General features: G+C 36.0%; 1 protein-coding gene across 1 annotated transcript in view; it reads right to left on the bottom strand.

Annotated features, from left to right (window-relative positions):
- Positions 1-1,101: 1,101 nt before the first annotated feature.
- Positions 1,102-17,514, bottom strand: part of SNTG2 (syntrophin gamma 2) — a 194,157-nt gene continuing 177,744 nt past the window's right edge. The window contains exons 16-18 of the mRNA XM_085056753.1: positions 12,861-12,953; positions 8,997-9,107; positions 1,102-1,284 (exon numbers count right to left, since the gene is read on the bottom strand). Of these exons, the coding sequence (XP_084912879.1) occupies positions 1,153-1,284; positions 8,997-9,107; positions 12,861-12,953 (336 nt within the window). The 3' untranslated portion in view covers positions 1,102-1,152. The remainder of the gene's footprint in view (positions 1,285-8,996; positions 9,108-12,860; positions 12,954-17,514) is intronic.

The following is a 17,514-nucleotide window of genomic DNA, read 5'->3' as shown; positions in this document are numbered from 1 at the left end:
GAGAACAACTGAGACTTCTATCACAGAAACCTGCAATATTTGGTATTACTTACAAGGAATATGCCCTAAGACTAAAATTTCTTCTTTTTATATGATTTTTTCAATAGCAGGAAGAATTATCTGTGCATTTAAGAATATGATTTCAGAAGAAAGGTTAGGGATATGTTGAAAGTAAAACGATACTATTTCCTCAGCAAGGACAAAATCCACTTTTCTAGAATATAAGTCAAGGTTAAGGCTATAGGGGAAAAAAAGGTAGATGGCCCAGGAAAATCCTTATGTTTTGTTATGTTCATCTTATATTGGAAGCATGTTCCTCCGAACAAAAGCTGTTACCAAGCATATAGAGCTTCACATCAAAGGATAGTGTCAAGCAATCAATGAATGTAAATGAAGGAGTCATGGAAGCTTTATTAAAAGATAAGAGAACCCTATGGCAAGTTTTCTAAAACTGAGTGCCTATAGTCAGGCTTCTTAGCTGAGTCTAAAGCTCTTCACAGTTCATCTACCATGATACTTAAATACACACCTTGTGCATGTACTGGGGCTACTCAGTATGCTTAGAGTCAAGTGTGTGCTTAAATATGTTCCCAGCTATGAAAAAAATTATTTAGTATTTTGCCAGAGCTTAAACTCTCAGGTCTTGAAAGAATCCAACCATGGAACTGCAATTTTTCAAACATACAGAAGAAAGAGAAAAGTTCAATTCCTACAGCAGTTGTCTTCAATATTTACTTCTTCTCTATGGTGAAGATTGTAGAAATTGCTTGTATGCCCAACATTTTTCAAAACAGACTTACAGGCCAAATTTTGGACATACACTTTTCAAATGTTACTCCACTTTACTATCTAATAAGGGGGAGAATGTATCATCACAAGAGCAGAAATTAAAATGACTCTACAAATATTACTGAATGAATATTAACTTAGAATTTTAGATTAATGCTGAAGATAACAAAATGATTCTCTTTGACTTAGTATTTTTTAACTTATAGATCCAAAATATTTATCAGATTGTGAAAACTCTTAACATTACAGATAACACAACTATAGGCTTCTTATAAAATCACAAATTTGCAATATTGTGAATGAAATAACTACTTTCTTTAAGAAAATAATTTATTTTCCATAGTCACGACATATAATCTAGTATCAGTTACTGTACATATATTTTCTTGCAATACTCTGACTGTCTATGAATACTGGATCCACAGATGCCACTTTTGCTGCTATAAAGGAGTGAATACAGTGTAAAACTGCCGTCAGATCCTGAAATTCAAGTTCCTGAAAAAAGTAAGAGAAAAAAACAAAGAAGAGAAAATGTGAATTCAATTCAGGTTTATAAACATTTTACATGAATACAGAGCAGACTAGTTAGAAAACAATAATGGCCTTAACGTGAAAATTGAATCTTTATAGGAAACTGTAAAGTTAAAATTGTTAAGAATAAAAACTGTATACCCATACCTGGTTCACTGGCAATGTTGCATGTCAGTTTAGTTTTCACTCTGTGCTACTTTGTTGTTTACATTGTACTCAGCTTAGACAGTGAAAGCCGACAACTTGCAAGAACATTCAAATGTTTCAACATAGAATAATTAAGGTTGGAAAAGATCTTGAAGATCATTGAATTCAACCATTAACTCAGCACTTCCAAGTCTACCGCTAAACCATGCCACTAAGTGCCACATCTACACTTGAAATACCTCCAGGGATAGTGACTTAACCATTTCCCTGGGCAGCCTGTTCCAGTGCTTAAAAACCCTTTCGGTGAAGAAATTTTTCCTGCTATCCAATCTAAACATCCCCTGGCACAAGCTGAAGCTATTTCCTTTGTTCTTATCACTTGTATCTTGTTTCAGGCAGTTGTAGAGCAGTAAGACCTTCCCTGCGACTCCTTTTTTCCAGGCTAAAAACCCCAGCTCCCTCAGCCACTCTTCAAACGACATGCCCGTCTGATCCTTCCCCAGCTCTGTTGCCCTTCTTGAAGTGAAGGGCCCAGAACTGGACACAGCACTCACGGTGTGGCCTCACCAGTGCTGAGTACAGGGGGACAATCACTGCCCTGGTCCTGCTGGCCACACTATTGCTGATCCAGGCCAGGATGCCATTGGCCTTCTTGGCCACCTGGGCACACCCTGGCTCATGTTCAGCTGCTGTGAACCAGCACCCCCAGGCCCTTTCCCACAGGGCTTTCCAGCCACTCTGCCCCCAGCCTGTGGCCCTGCAGGGGTTGTTGTGACCCAAGGGCAGGACTTGGCACTTGGCCTTGATGAAAATTATTAAGTATTTGACAAGTTAAGGCTTTTTGAGGATGATGAGGTATCAAGTCAGTGGAGGATAGGGTGAGGAGATCACATCTTTGTCGGCCTCTGACGGAGAGGTGGGAAGCCAGAAGCAAGGTGAAAGATAAGGTGAAGTCACCCCACACTCTAATGATAGAAACAAACACGGCTGGGTATGAAATTCATGTGCCCTAATTCATAAAGAAAGGCAGAATTACTCCTAAACAGTTCTCAGATTCACTTGACTTTTTACAACATATTTCATCTTCTGTCCACAAGTTAAATTTCTTTTTCCCTATGATCCCATACAGTAATAGAGTGATAGTCTAACACAATGACAAAAAATTTAATTAAAAAAACATGTTCAATTTACAGGATACTACCATGTGTAAAGTCTGCAGCTGACAAATATATTGTGGGTACACTTGAGACAGTTTTTGGGTTGAGGAGAAGACTGAAGACTGTCTTCAGCAGTCTGTTGGCTAACTAGCTGTTTATCAAGGCACACTCCGTATGCTTGTTTTTAAGCAAAAAGTAAAGCACTGAACTTCTGCGTTTTCTGCAAGAGAACTTTATAGTATTTTCTAAACAAAATTGGGCCAAACAGAATATTTGGAATTCAAGACTACTGTTCCAGAAAAACTCACCATCACACCATTTTGCTATCCTAGGCCATGTATTTACTAAGCACAAGTTGTCCTACTACTAATGAATTGCTCACTAGTATTTGCAGGGGATGGTTTTGTGACCATATTTGGGGCACAACTGGGAAATCTCTGGTAGTGGAGAGACCTGCAGGCACAGCCTCTGCAAGGAGAGGCCAGGGCTGCCCTGTGCCAGACACAGCAGGGTCCAGCCAGGTCCAACTAATGCACTGCAGGGCACATCTGACCCCACAGTGAGGCAGGGGTGCATGAGGGTGAATGTACGTAAGAAAGGGCAGGAAACTCCCCAAAAAGGTAACAAGGCCAGTTTAGTAGAATGTGCTCCATGGCAGAGCAGGTAACACCCCCAAAGGGACAGAAACTGATGGAAAAGCCATAGTGAAGCAGAGGAAACCATGAGGGTTGATTAAAATCCTTTAAGGTATTTAAGGCCATGAAATCTTTGTCCTAAATTCTGGTGGCAAAAGCTCCTGGTTTTCCCATTTTAATTGACATTTGAGGAGCAAGTATGGGAGGAGGTTTCTTAAAATACATTTTGTTGACAGTAGATGTTAATTTTAAATATTAATATAAATTAATATAAACACTTTTAAGAAAAAAAAAGCCACAATACCACTATTTAACTCTCCTTATCTAACTTTTATAAAACTAAAATTATGTACACAGTCACAATTATTAATGAAATATGAAATAATACAGGCCTCAATACATCAGTTCTTGGCTCAAGCAAAAGGTTTACCTCTACTGGAATTTCATCTTCAGAACCACAAAATTCAAATACATGACCATTCACATTAATCTTAGATTTGCTCCAAAATCAACTGAAATCACTCAAGAATTTCACCTTAGGTTCTAACATTCAACACACTAGCCAAACACAGCCAAACAAACTGAGACGAGAGCCTTTCACAGAGTTTTCATTTCTCTACTCCAGCTTAATGCACTTCCAATCTATAAATGTTTATGGAGATAAGCAAACAGAGATAACCTAACACAGACTACAGACAGAATTTCACACTGCTCTAACAACATTATTTGGAGAGCTTTGGGGTTAGAAAAGGGCAAAGACAGGAACATCTCATCACTGTGTCAGTCCTTCCCAATGTCCCAACTCAGAGTCCTCTGTGTTTCCATCACAGTTCAGCGCATGCGTTAAAATGCAGTAGTTCCTCCTCTGTATCTGACAGAAGTTGTCTAATCTGTTGTGAATAATCTTCCGAATACTCATATGCTCTTGTTTCTCTCAGATATGGAGTTGGAAGACTAGAAATATCACTAAAACTGTGTTTTATGTGATGACAACACTGTATTTTCTGCAGTTAATACTGCAGGTTCCCCATTTTGGGATTATTTTCAAGAGTGGTGCTAATTTTGAAAGCTGTTACAGAGCTGAAAAGCAAAATGTGTGGCATATAAGCACCCCTCACATAGTTTACCAGCTGGTCCACTCCTCTTGCTGTTTCTCACATCTTCGCCATCTTATGATAGGTTTGGGCAGGGGTAAGCAATTATCTGGGATCATAAAACAGGAGCAGAACTCTGGAGATGTCTTGCAGGGCTCAGTTAGATGTGGTCAGCTATGGTGGTATCAGAGAGGTGGGGCTCTCCTGAGGCCTTGTGCACCTGAAATGCACTTTATCACAGTAATATTTGATCCAGAAGACCAGTGATGGGGTAAGGCTGTGGTGGGGTAAGGCTTTGTGTTTGAAGGATGTTTGATGCCTGTGCTGGCTGCCTTTGCGATCCTGCAGACAGCTGTAGATGATGGGGAATAGTCACACATAGCTAAGGAGAAGCTGGGGTACGGATTTTTGCAGGTTGCTTACATGTAGATTACAACAGGGAAAGGGGAAGAGGACTGGGGGTTAGTTTGGAAATATGGATTTAGTAAAAGATAGGGATGGCTTTCTGACTCAGGAAAATGAAGATGTTGCATAGTTTGAAGACTGGGACACAATATGTCTCTTAGCAAGATCTTTGCTATCTTGAAAACAGTTTTATAGTTGGAAATTTAGCCTCTTCAGCTTTGGAGTGTAATGGGAATTCTTCCTAGAAAATAACAGCAATGACACTTTTTTCAAAAAAATACATTGCTCTGATAGTTTATTTTTTTTCACTAACATTTGTCCCTGTACTCAGCCAGGCAGATGAGTAACCGATCATTTTATTTGCACCATACAGCAAATAAACATAACAGCACCTATATGTAAGCTTTCCTTATCTGTGATTACTGCTTTTTTCTTTAATTGAGATTTTCATTTTTTTAGAAGAATCTGTGCATGTCAAATATTTCAATAACCAAAGCTATTTCAGTTTACTGTATGTACAGTAATAAGTAGATTAAATGCAACAAAGGCACTGGAAGGAAGATACTGAGGGAAGAACACAAAATATTGGATTAAAGCAGTGGGAGAATAAGACTGCAAAACTTCCTGCTGGTACTGAAAATATAAAAAATGAGCACGCTGCACTGACCTCCATCACGGTATGTGCACAGCCAAGGAAGAAAAATATATGTTCTTGTTTCATCCACCCACCTAGGAGAGTCGGATTTATTGCATATCTTAAAGAGCTTGACAGGCTTGTTGCATTATTACCATGTGCACAATTTTATTGATTACTTCCGAGAGCTGTTGAATCACCATTTGAACAAGACATGAGCCTGTATCACATAAAAGGCAAATAATGGAGATGCTGACAGTGTTATTGTGCCCTGTGCATTTCATGACTTCTTTAAGGACACTGGCAAGTCCCAGTGTTTATTATTTGTTGACAAGAACACAACTATTACCACTGTCTTGTTCAACATATTTTTTCCAATCAAACTGATTTTTTTGGGGGGGGGAGGGAGATATGGGAGGGGAGTGGTTTAAACCCAAATAAAGATATCCAGGTTCTAAATTTGGTTATATATCTCAGTATACTTGCTTGGTTGCTCAGTATACCAGGGCTTGGTTGCCATATTGTGGATGAGGATATGCAGGGCTCTTAAGTTAGCTTATTATAACAGACAAGAAGTTTATGAGACCTGCAACAGCTAGTTGAAGTTTCAGTTTGGCTCACAATACTGTAATAACCGCAATGGTTTCTTATCTTTCTTCAATAAATATTTGAGACCAAGTAAGATGAAAACAAAAGGGAAATACTCAATTAAAATATGCTGGGGAAAAAAGTCTTATCTTCCAGATAGCTATAGTTTAGCTAAGGGAGATAAAGCATCAATACAAACCTTAAAGTATTATTATTTTTTTTTTCAGATCAACCTTGAAAATTTGGGTAAAGAATATCTACTGTTATTAAGATTACAAGTAAATTTCTCAATACTAAAGGCAGGGTAAGTTCAGAGAAGTACTGAAGTGAGAAACTGTAAGAAGTTGTATGGAATATGAAGGACCTGAAGGAGAAACAGCTGTCAGGAATCTCGGCACTATTATCTCCTCTCAACAGAAAACTTTTTAAATGGAGGAAAGCATTGTTCACCTAAATGCAAAGTGCAAAGGAAGAAGTACTAGGCTTAAAATGTAGAAGCCAAAATAGAAGAAACATCACATCTAGCTAGTAAAGAAGACACAAAAATAGAATTCCCAAATGTGATTTTTTTTTTTACCCCCAAGAATTCATAATAATATAAAGTTAGACATAGTCTGGAAAATTCTTTTGCAACGTTAACTATCTGTTTTCTTCCAAGGGAACCTAAGTAATTTGCATCAAGCTTTCTTTCATGCATGGCGGCTCATTTACTCAGGAAAAATGAAACTTCTATTATTTGATAACATTTTTGTTTCTCGGTATTGGCTGCATTTCACTGTGCAGCACCATGTGGCCCTATGAAATCTTTCAGTGCAATAAGCAAAGCCAAACACTGGACTGTACCATGGGTATTAGTGTTGGGCAGTTTCCAGCTGGCCTGTAACTCTCTAAGTTTCTCTAAAGTCTAAGAAATCATACCATTTAGGTGGTGGGCATACACTTGATTTTATATACCAGTTATCTGGAGAGGCTGCACAGCTGTATCCCAGTCTCATTAAATGTGAAATCCTAGGGGGTACATTGCACTTTGCAGAAGCACTTGTAAAAGGTGTAAGCACTGAAATGCAGATAAAACCTCAGCTACTTAGTATCACCCTTTCCTCTGGCCTTTAATGAGCTTTCTCTGGGATCTTCCAATATTTACAACGCATATGTACATTTAGGTACATTGATATTAGGAATTCTGTATGAACCAATCACATATCAAATTCCATCTGATACTTTCAAAGTTGCTCACAAATATTCATGTAAATTTTGCCAATTACAGGAGTTTTTCATTAGAGCTATGTAAAATAATATTTTTTCATGTTTTAACAAATCTGTCTCCTAAACAAAATTTGTTGCCCAATTATCATAAGGACTCACTTTTATAATAATTTTACAGATAATCAAATTTTCATAAAAATGCTAAAATTTATAATTTTTCTATCTAAGGAGTAAAATTCAGGAAAAACCAATTGAAAATAATTTAATTTGCACAAAAATGAAATTAAAATAAAATTTAAAAATCAGATTGCTTACCACAACAGAAGGAGGAATGATATGGTATTAAAGTAATAGAATTCCATTATAAGCAATGCAAGTGCAGCCCTTGGCTAATCACACAGAGAGATTATCTAATGACTTAATGCACAGAGATACACAATATAGTTTTAGCACAAGTACAATCTTCCTGTCTGACCTGAAACAAGTTATGCAAGTTCTCTGCAACAGATGAGCACATATAAAATGAGAACAGTAGTTCTTTTCTGTCTTCAAAGACTACTGTGAGAAATGAAGAGGAAATGGCCTGCTACTAGACAAATTACTTTAGCATTGTACCTTTGTAACAGATATGATAATATCTTTTACAGTAGAGCCAAGAGACAACTCAGGTTAAGCTTGCTGATGAAATCCTGAATAATTTACAAATACAGATGTCTAAAGAAAGATATATTGCATTTGCTGTAACTTTATGATAAATAAGGAAGGTTATGGAGTTCCTCCTTACAACTTTTAAACACTAGAAGGATAGGTAATATATATCTTTTGTGTATGGCCACCGTAGAAAAATATCCCTTATATGTGACTTTAACCCGTTCAACTCCAGGTAAGAGTATCTGAAATCTTCTATAGGTCTTCAGATACTTTTCTGTTGTTTTCACTGTCTTTTGTCCACCAAAACCTGGTTGAACTATTATATTCCTCTTCTATGTCACATCACACCAATGTTCTCCTCATTCTTTTTAAAACCACATAACTGAAAAATTATCTATTTTTTGTATTTAACAGCAAGCTTTGGATCAAAAGGCAGAATCAGTGCAGATTACAGCATTACAGCCAGACCTCCAGAAGACTACAACCCTGAACAAGAAACTGCTGAAGTTCATTTGGGAATCTGAACTCTAAGGTTCAAACTTTATTTGATAATTATTAGAGAAAAACAGAAAAATGAGACACCACTGATATCTCATCTATAGTAGTGACTGGATAGCTCCAAAATTCCAGATCCTGCAAAGCATCGAGTACTTTTAATTCACAGTAGAAGCAATAAGTTTCAGCAATTGCTTGGCCTTTTGCAAGAATATTCCCTTTTTAAAGCTAATAAATATTATACAATTTTTATTTTTTTAGTGAACCGTAAACATACACGTGTTTAAAATTTTAGGTCTACTTATACAGCAGCTTAAAAATGTATTTAGCATTTATATAATTTTATTTTAGCTGTATCTTTTTAAAATGCAGTTTTTAGACATTATGTTTACTATAGGTTGACAACATAACTTCACAAAAACTATCTTTCTGAAAGAGTGAAATACCATCATAACACAACTTAGTAACAGGCTTGTAGAAATACTGCAAGAAATCGAAATGTATTACATCCCTTTGGCTTATTGTAGTTTCTAAAGAGTGTCCAAGAAAGGATAAACTGTGACGTGTTCACCACATGTATATCCAATAGTAAATGGGACTTCTGATGCCTTGACAGTAATTTTATTTCATGTTTAACTAAATTGAAAAAGACGATGTTGCTTACCTTTGTCTCAATTTGTTTGGTGTCTAGATTTTGAAAAAGCAGCTTTACTCTTGTTTTCCCATCATCTGAAGAGCCTTTGAGCTGAGAGAATTTAAACCTCCACAGCACATTCTAAAGAAAAAGAAATTTGATTAAGGACTCTGTTACATGTTTTTACCTAGAACTATAGAATAATGATCAATGTTTGTGTACCAAAATAAAGCACTATGGAAGTAATGCAGTGCATGATAACAGGCTCTTGGCAGAGCAATTAAAATTAACATTTATGTACCCTTTGTGAAAGCAAAAGATGTAAAATTAATATTCCCTGATTAAGCTATTCAGAAATTCTCTGAAATATAAATGTTTCAGTTGCCTACATAATATAAAGAAGGCCATAGCTTAATTCCATAAAGATCCATGAGGATATTTGTATCAGTTTCAGTATGAACACAATTCCATGCCATATCTTCATCTTTCATATTTCAACTGGATCATTTGCATAGCACAGATAATTGTGACTTACACAGATATTGCAATGCTGAGCTTACTGAGATGTGAAATGTGGTTTGAAATTCTGAAGATATAGAAATGCAAAAATATTATTATTGAATGTAGTCTCAGAAACCACAGAAATGTGTATTACATTACATAATGGTCTGTAAAATAGATAAGAATTCTAGGCTTCTTGGTCTCCCACAGGTTTATGCATGGCATATTACTATTGCTGGCAAATTCTAGATTGACAGATATGCTTTAATATTTATGGAGACACTTTGTGAAAACAAAAATTGGGAAATTATTTTTGAAATCAAGATAATTTTCTGTATTTATCTGAATGTTTTCTATTGATTACCTGAAAATGTGTAATAAAAAAAAAAACAAGGCAACAACTTGCACTCGCTGAATTCCTGCTGATGTTTCCTTTAGTGACTATAATCTTAATAAAAATTCTCTGCACATGTTGAAATGTGGTTCAGTCCCTTGACACTGCTGAGGAAACACAATTTCAATACTTGGAAGGTTATTTCAAAAGCACACATGGAAAAAAGTTTGCTGTGTTTCATTTTCTAGAATGACTCTTCTCAAAATATTTTTTCTAAATATTCCAGTTCTACCAGTGGTCTTCTGAACCCTACTCACAGTTTAAAACGGAATGGCCTATAAATAGAAAACTATCTCCTTGTTCCCTGGAGACATAAATGTCACTGACTTCTTAGAGAGATATAAGAGACGAAGAAAAACTGAACCATGCTACAGCACTGGGATGGTGCTTAAACCTTACATTCATGAACAGATTTTAACTGGGTCCAGAGGGCCTAATTAGACCACCTGAAAAGTGTTCAAAGCTTAAATGAGTTTGGCTCTAAACAGGATAGATGAATGTTTGCTATGTAATATAGCTGTTAAGGTGGAGATGAAAAAAGAACTTAGTAACAATTCAGTAATAACAGGCATTGCTAGAGTCGTCATCTCTCTCAACAGTTGACTCCGAATGAGAAAGAGAAGTGTGTAGTGCTGGAAGGTGGAAGAAAACGCACACTTTGGGATTCCTTCATATTGAAAGAGTGGCTGGGGGCACAGGATGGGGAAGATGAACCAACCAAGCCAACCAAGCCAAAAGAATCTCTACAAAGAGATATAAAGCAGATGCAGGCTACAGGATTATCTCAGTGATGGGCCCAAAATGATAAAAGCTGAATGAGTTAAGCCCATCATGAGCCTGGAACAGAATATGCAGGAAAAGAAACTGTTCTAGAAAAGTTCTCTAAAAGATGTGTTTTTTCTGCTGGAGAGTGAGAATATGAGAGAGATACAACCCAGCAGACACCGTGGTCAGTGAAGAAGGGGGAGAGGTGCTGTTCCTGAAGAACTGCACATGGTGGGAAGGACCCACACTGCAGCAGTTCCTGTGGAGCTGCAGCCCATGCATTTGATTAGCAATGAATTACACTAATTTGCCCAAGTGGAGTCTGTTTTGCCCATGATGGTCACTGGTGAGTGATCTCTCCTTGCCTATATCTTGACCCATGAGCTTTTGGTTGTACTTCCTCTCATTTACCCAGCTCAGGAGGAAGCCAAGGTCAACCCACCACATCCCAAAGCAAAAGTTCTCATGCTTTTTATTTCAGAATTTGTAATTAGAAGGCCCTTTTAAGATTGTTTTTCAAAGTGTAAAAAATAATGGTTTTCAATGAGTACATGAGCTGGTTGCCTAAAATCTGAGATCCAGATTTAGAGTCACAGAGCAGACAGGGAACTGGCTTTTATTTTAATAATCCTCTTTGAACACCTGCTGTGGTGTAAGAGCATTCTTTGCATCAATAGAAGACTTTAATTTTTTTCATTAACATGAAATAAAAATAGATTTTTCAGTAAAATTGCTATGTCCCTAATGATTTGTTAGTTGCTTGACCACTTTAAGAATCTTTTTTGTGTTGCTAAGAAATATTCTGAAATAGCTATGCATATGGGAACACACAGTAAACTTCAGGTGACAATTATGGGAAGAAATATGAACTGCAGAAGTCACCCATTACTGCCTAACTCAGGCTTGAGGATGCAGAGAACATCTCCATCTCTTACACAGATGAAAAATAAATGTACTTGGGCTCTCCACAATTTTTACTATTTATCAATGGAATCAGGCTATCTGATGGTTTTCTGTGTTTCTCTTTATGTAAGCAGAAAAGATCCATCTAAATCTTCCTCCTCATCAATACAGAAGGTGGGCACTGTGACACAGAGTCCTATTAATAGAGTCAGTTTACAATTTTAAAGGTGGGAGTACATGCGATCAGTCTTCACATTTAAAAGAAACCCTTTCTACAGGCATTGAGAGATTACTTACTACAGTTAATTTGTAGGTACATGCAGAATATGTACAATTGTGCAAGAAACAGGACTCCAAAATGCAGTATCTTCATTCTGTTCCCTGAAGAGTTTCCTGAAATTTTATACTGCTTTGTGGAATAGCACACTTAATTCAATTAGTTTAAACTTTCATGCAATCTTGGTCATTATTTCTCTGCACACAGATTTCAATATATTTGTGCATTTTGGCCCCAAATTCACAAAATGCCAACTTGCAAAAGTTAGATCCTGCATCAGCATTTCAAAATGCATTGTGTTCCTTCTTTACTCAGAGTGACTGAGTGAATTTTTAAAATATATTTGCGAAGACAGATTTTCTACTGCAGAGTTCTATTAATGCAGAAATATGTATATATGTTTGCTTCTACTGTCAAACAAATGTTAAAATCCACTTAGAATAATTTACATTAAAGTAAAATTCAATTACATAGAAAATAATACCATTATAGACAGGGCTTGGAAGTTGACATGTATCATTAACCATTCCCTGTAGGCACTTCCTATATAGCCACAGTTTTGCGAGAGAAGTGAATGAAATCTTTTAGATTCTGACTTTGAAAAACTTTTGCCCTTATTCTGTTTATTTTAGACATGACCTGAGTGTCTTATGACGGAAGAATAATTAATCCTATTTTATATCTGTAACTTCAAAACAAATAGAATCAGGTGACATTTCATTTTTTTCATGACTTGTAATCTTTTACAAATCTTGAAGTTTCTTCATTATAACAAAGTTCTCTGCTAAATATAACCTTCCTTTACTTTTATTACTTGAAAAGGAAGCTACTTTTCTTATATCTTTCTCCAAAATGTACCTTTACATGCTATACAACTATAATTGCCTCTTTCAAGTCTCAAACTGACTACATTTCAGTAGGGCTAAAGAAACAATTAGTACAGTATATTTGAGGAATAAATACTGGACACAAACATGAAGAAAATGCAAGAAATTATAACTTCTGTAAGTGTAAAACAATACTGAGTTATGTTTTCCTTTTCTTTGACTCTTACCTTTGTTTTACTGTCAAAACAGGTAAATCCTAGAGCAAAGTCGACTGTGAAACACAGGGCATCCCCTTGCCAACTGCACATATATGTTTTAGACTGAAAAAAAAAAGGTGTGATTTTTGAGAGGACAACCATCACTGTAATTTATCGTATTAAAATAATATTTTATGCAGGTGGTTTTGGGTGGGAAGACACTCGACTGACAGCACTGGTACTGCTATATGTTACTATGTTTGAAATTGTCAAAAACCTCTGGCTGTGAATCAGTATCACATCTGTCAGCTAGACATTAAATGGACATCTTTTATATTTCAAGTCACTTTTCTACAAAATAAATATATTCTTGAAAACCAACGCTTGGTGACTTCTGATATCACTTCCAGCAAATGTGCAGGCAACAGTGCCTAAATGTTCAGTCATTGCAATCTAATTATGAAAAAGCATTTTGTCTGCTTGACCTCTCCGTCTGATTTAAACTTTGTAGGGAGTCTCTATTTTGCAACATTTTTTAATTTGGGTCTGGTGACATGACAACACAGCACTATGTTAATGTTATCAAATGTAATTTAATAGTTAAGACCTAATAGCTCTCATGTCTTAGTTAGCACTGATCCTTGCTAGACAGTGCTATATATACACCAATTCCATGATAACCTTTCAGATTAGAAAGGAAAAAAATCTGTTCTATTAACAAAACTCAGAAGTTCTATTTAAACTTCTGAATCAGCTTTACAATAAAAAATCAATTAACTCTTTCCAGGCATTTTTAAGGCTCACTAATTTAGGTATATGACAGATTCTGAAAAGATATGAACAAGATTTTCTGTAATATAAAACAGTCCGATGACATTCACCATTGACAGACAGTTAATAGAAAAAAGCCCACTGCCTTCAGCATGTCTAGAGATCAGATCCTGTCTCCAGGCTTTCCTTGCCGCACCTTACCAGATATTTATAAGACTGTACTCTTGTGCTTTATGGAATTTTGATTTTTCTGTTTCTTCCAAGGAAGCATTACTTCACTCTCATCCTTATATCATAAACCTCAATGTTGCCTCATATTTGTTTACACAAAAGTTTTGTATCAGGATAGTTTCTTTTAATTAAAAACTTTTAAACACAAGATTGCCCTAGAGGAGACTGAAAGCATTAATAAACTTCCTTAAGCTTGAAACTGACATTTTAATTGTTTTTAAAAGATTTTTAGTATATTCTAAAACTTCTTCATGATCATAAAGGTTTCCTTATTCCAGTATTAATAAAAATAGTTAGCTATACTAAAATAAGCATTTCTGAGTTACAGATATGATATTTTATAAAGGATTTTGAAAGGGCTAGGAGTGATATCAATTCATAAGTGCAGATTAGTATTATAATCATCTCCAAAATTATGGAGATGTATAATATTTCTCAATAAATTAATTTGCTCATTGGTGTTCAAAGATCATATTATTTGGCATTTAAAAATATTTCAGTGATTGATTTTCAATTAGAATGACATTTACATATCCTTACATTTTAATCAGTAATTATAAGGTGGCATTAAGCACCAGTCATAACTTATTCTCCATTATTTTCCAATTAAAAAGGTTATACTAGCTGAATTCTGACTCAGCAAACCAATTTTTAAAATGTATAAAGTTAGATTCCCCTAATGGGTAAGCATCTAATTGCTCAGCCACAAATAGTGAATACTAATATGAAACATGCACAAATAACTATCTTGGAGTACTTTACAATATTAGGAAATAATGGAACCCGTTTGGAAATGATTCACAAATACTAGAGACAAACAGAATATGCTCCATTTCCACTGTTATAAACATTACACATAGATATGTGTTTTATACTTAGAAAACACACTTGCAGTATTTTCTTTATAACAGAATTAGTTTGCATTTTGACATATAAATTTAAATGCCTGCTTATGGCATCTCCTTGGTGACTTTGAACACATTCTCAGAAAGCTCTGTGGTAAGGAGCCCCATCTCTATCATTAACACTAGGACAGAGCTTCATTCCTTTCCATTTTTGCCTTTGGAATAAGCTCCCCATAAACTTGCAATTGTGATCAGTCTTGGCTATCTACAACAATTGTTTACATGGAAATTTAACATCAGAAGTCTAGGTTCAGCTGTCTTTGAGTGAATTTTGCAAAGAAAAAAAGTCACAGTTTAAACAACAGAGAGAATAGGCCTCATATTGCAACAGGTAAGAAAATTATAGTATACAATGCAGATCAATCATTTAATGTTTTCTGAGCAATGTAATGATCCACAGAATATTGTACTTGCAATAAAAGACAATCATAAAACTGTTACCAGTGTAACTGTTCAGGTATCAGTATCTTAATGCATATACTTTAAGTCATGAAAAGATCATTAAGTTGATAATATCACTGTTCAAATAGCATAAGAACAGTGTTTCTGACTTATTTATGAAAGAATTCCTCAGACAGACCTCCTGTCACTGATCAGAAGCATAATGTTTGTCTATCTCTGGCACTGGCATCTGTCCTCCAAGACCCTGAGAGGGCTTAATAGTTACAATGCCTACACATATACACTCACTCTCTTTCCCACAAACAGAGATTTCCCAGAAATAATTCAGTTTTGAACTGTTTGGCAGTCAAGAAAAAACTTGGTGTAGCACTTTGTGCCATGGTCTGGTTAACAAGGTGGTGTTCATTCTGGTTGGACTTGATGATCTCAGAGGTTTTTCATCAGTTTTTACAAAAGAGCAAGGACAAGGTACAGCTTGCTCCACTACTCTAAAACAAAGACTGATGTAGGATTGTGTCTAACACTAAGAGAGGTTACAAATATGATCAATGACGGGCCAATTAATTCCATTACCTGCTATTATAATTATGAGTCACCACGACTCTCCCTCAGGGGAGGGAATGTCTTTGTAAACAGATCAGCTAACACAAGAAGAAAGCCTTTGAACTTGGTTTATGGGTGTTAGGTACCCAAAATGGTAAAACTGGAAAAGAATACATGGGAAACGACAACAAAAGAGACTTTCTTATTTCCACTCAGAGAGGAGAGCACGAATATACCTCAGATACCTGTGGGGGACAAAGCCCGAGGGACAAACAGAAAGAAAGATGACTTCATGTGTAGTCACCAGCCTGTGAGGAGGCTGAAGAACAAGGACTGGATGGGCAGCAACACCACTCAAGCCCCGACACAAATGTCTTGGGAAGGAAAGGCAAGGATAAAGAGGAACCCTCCTCTTCAGTTTCCCTCTGTGTAGGGCCCTTGTCCACATTAAGCTGCAGTGTGATGGCAGAAGGAAGTGAGCAGGTTCCCCAGATCAGAGAGAGGCCTTCTGGTTTCTCCACACACACAAGGATCTCCCACATAGGCTAAAGCCATAAGCACGTTTGGTTTCTACTGGGACTGGGCAGTCCAAATGCTTCTAAATAAATCATGACATGCAACACACTTTTGCAATAGACTTTTGTGGTAACTGCAATATGAGTTTATTGCAATGCTTTAGCTGGAGGGCTTAAATTTGCCAAAGCTCTGCCACAGGAATCCAATGTAATATCTCTGGATTCTTTTTCTAAGACATAGAGTCCTTAATGTTACTCTGATGTGCGATTGTATTCTGTCCAAGAAATAGGGGTACAACCTACTTATGTTTCTCAGCAAAATTCTATAAAATCACAATTAATAACAATAATGGCCAGTTGAGATAGCACATTCTGAGATCATCAGCAAAGATTCTTGATGAAATATACAGTTAAGCATAATTTTTTAAGAATCAGGGCACCAACCTTTTAAGTCAGTATTCCTTTTCCTACATTTTCATAGCAAATAAGTTTTTTAAGGATTGAGTGAGATTCAGTGATGTTGCTCATCTAAGTGTAACACAGAAAAATGATGTGATGTATACTTGTTTTAAAAGATATTGCTTTTACAAGTCTAGCAGTGTTGTTCCTACTGTCTTGTCAGATTCACAGTTTCAAAAATTCAGCTGATGATTGGCTACATTGCAGACAATTATTGTCTTGCATGAAGAAAACCCTCATTTTCCTTTAACTGCGGCACTGATTTGCAATATATTCATTAATTTTGGACTCAGCTATGTTCTGTTGAACAGGAATTTCAGTGGTTTTAATCAGCCAAAATACAGAAATAATACCTATCCTCTAGTCTAAGTGAATACAAATTGGGCATGCACATGATTTTGCATGTTTATTTTCCAAAAAGCAATTGGAAAGTTGGCAATATCATTACACTTTCCTGCTTGAACTACACATTTTCCCTGCTATGCCGTTAACTACTTTACAGATATAGCCATACATTTGCTCTAAGATGGGCTGTAAAGGTTTTTTACATGTAAATGGGAACACAGACATTATTTCTCACTATACGCATGATATAGGATTTAACACACACTTTCTAAAAATAAATTATAACCAGACAGCAAAGCATTTAGGAACGAGCCATATCCATATCCATATCCATATCCATATCCATATCCATATCCGTACAGTACACATATTGCATACTATGTTCATTTATCACTGTAAGTCAAAATATGTGCTAAGCCTCTGTGTGTGAATAATATGCCATCAAAATAAAATTTTATTGAATATTTGAATTTTCTTAGAAAAAGTATTCACATTAAAATTAAATTATGTTAT

Source organism: Lichenostomus cassidix, chromosome 3 (genome assembly GCF_008360975.1).
Source record: "Lichenostomus cassidix isolate B80296 chromosome 3, HeHo_3.0, whole genome shotgun sequence".
Taxonomy (NCBI): Eukaryota; Metazoa; Chordata; class Aves; order Passeriformes; family Meliphagidae; genus Lichenostomus; species Lichenostomus cassidix.
This window is presented reverse-complemented; position numbering and strand designations above follow the sequence as displayed.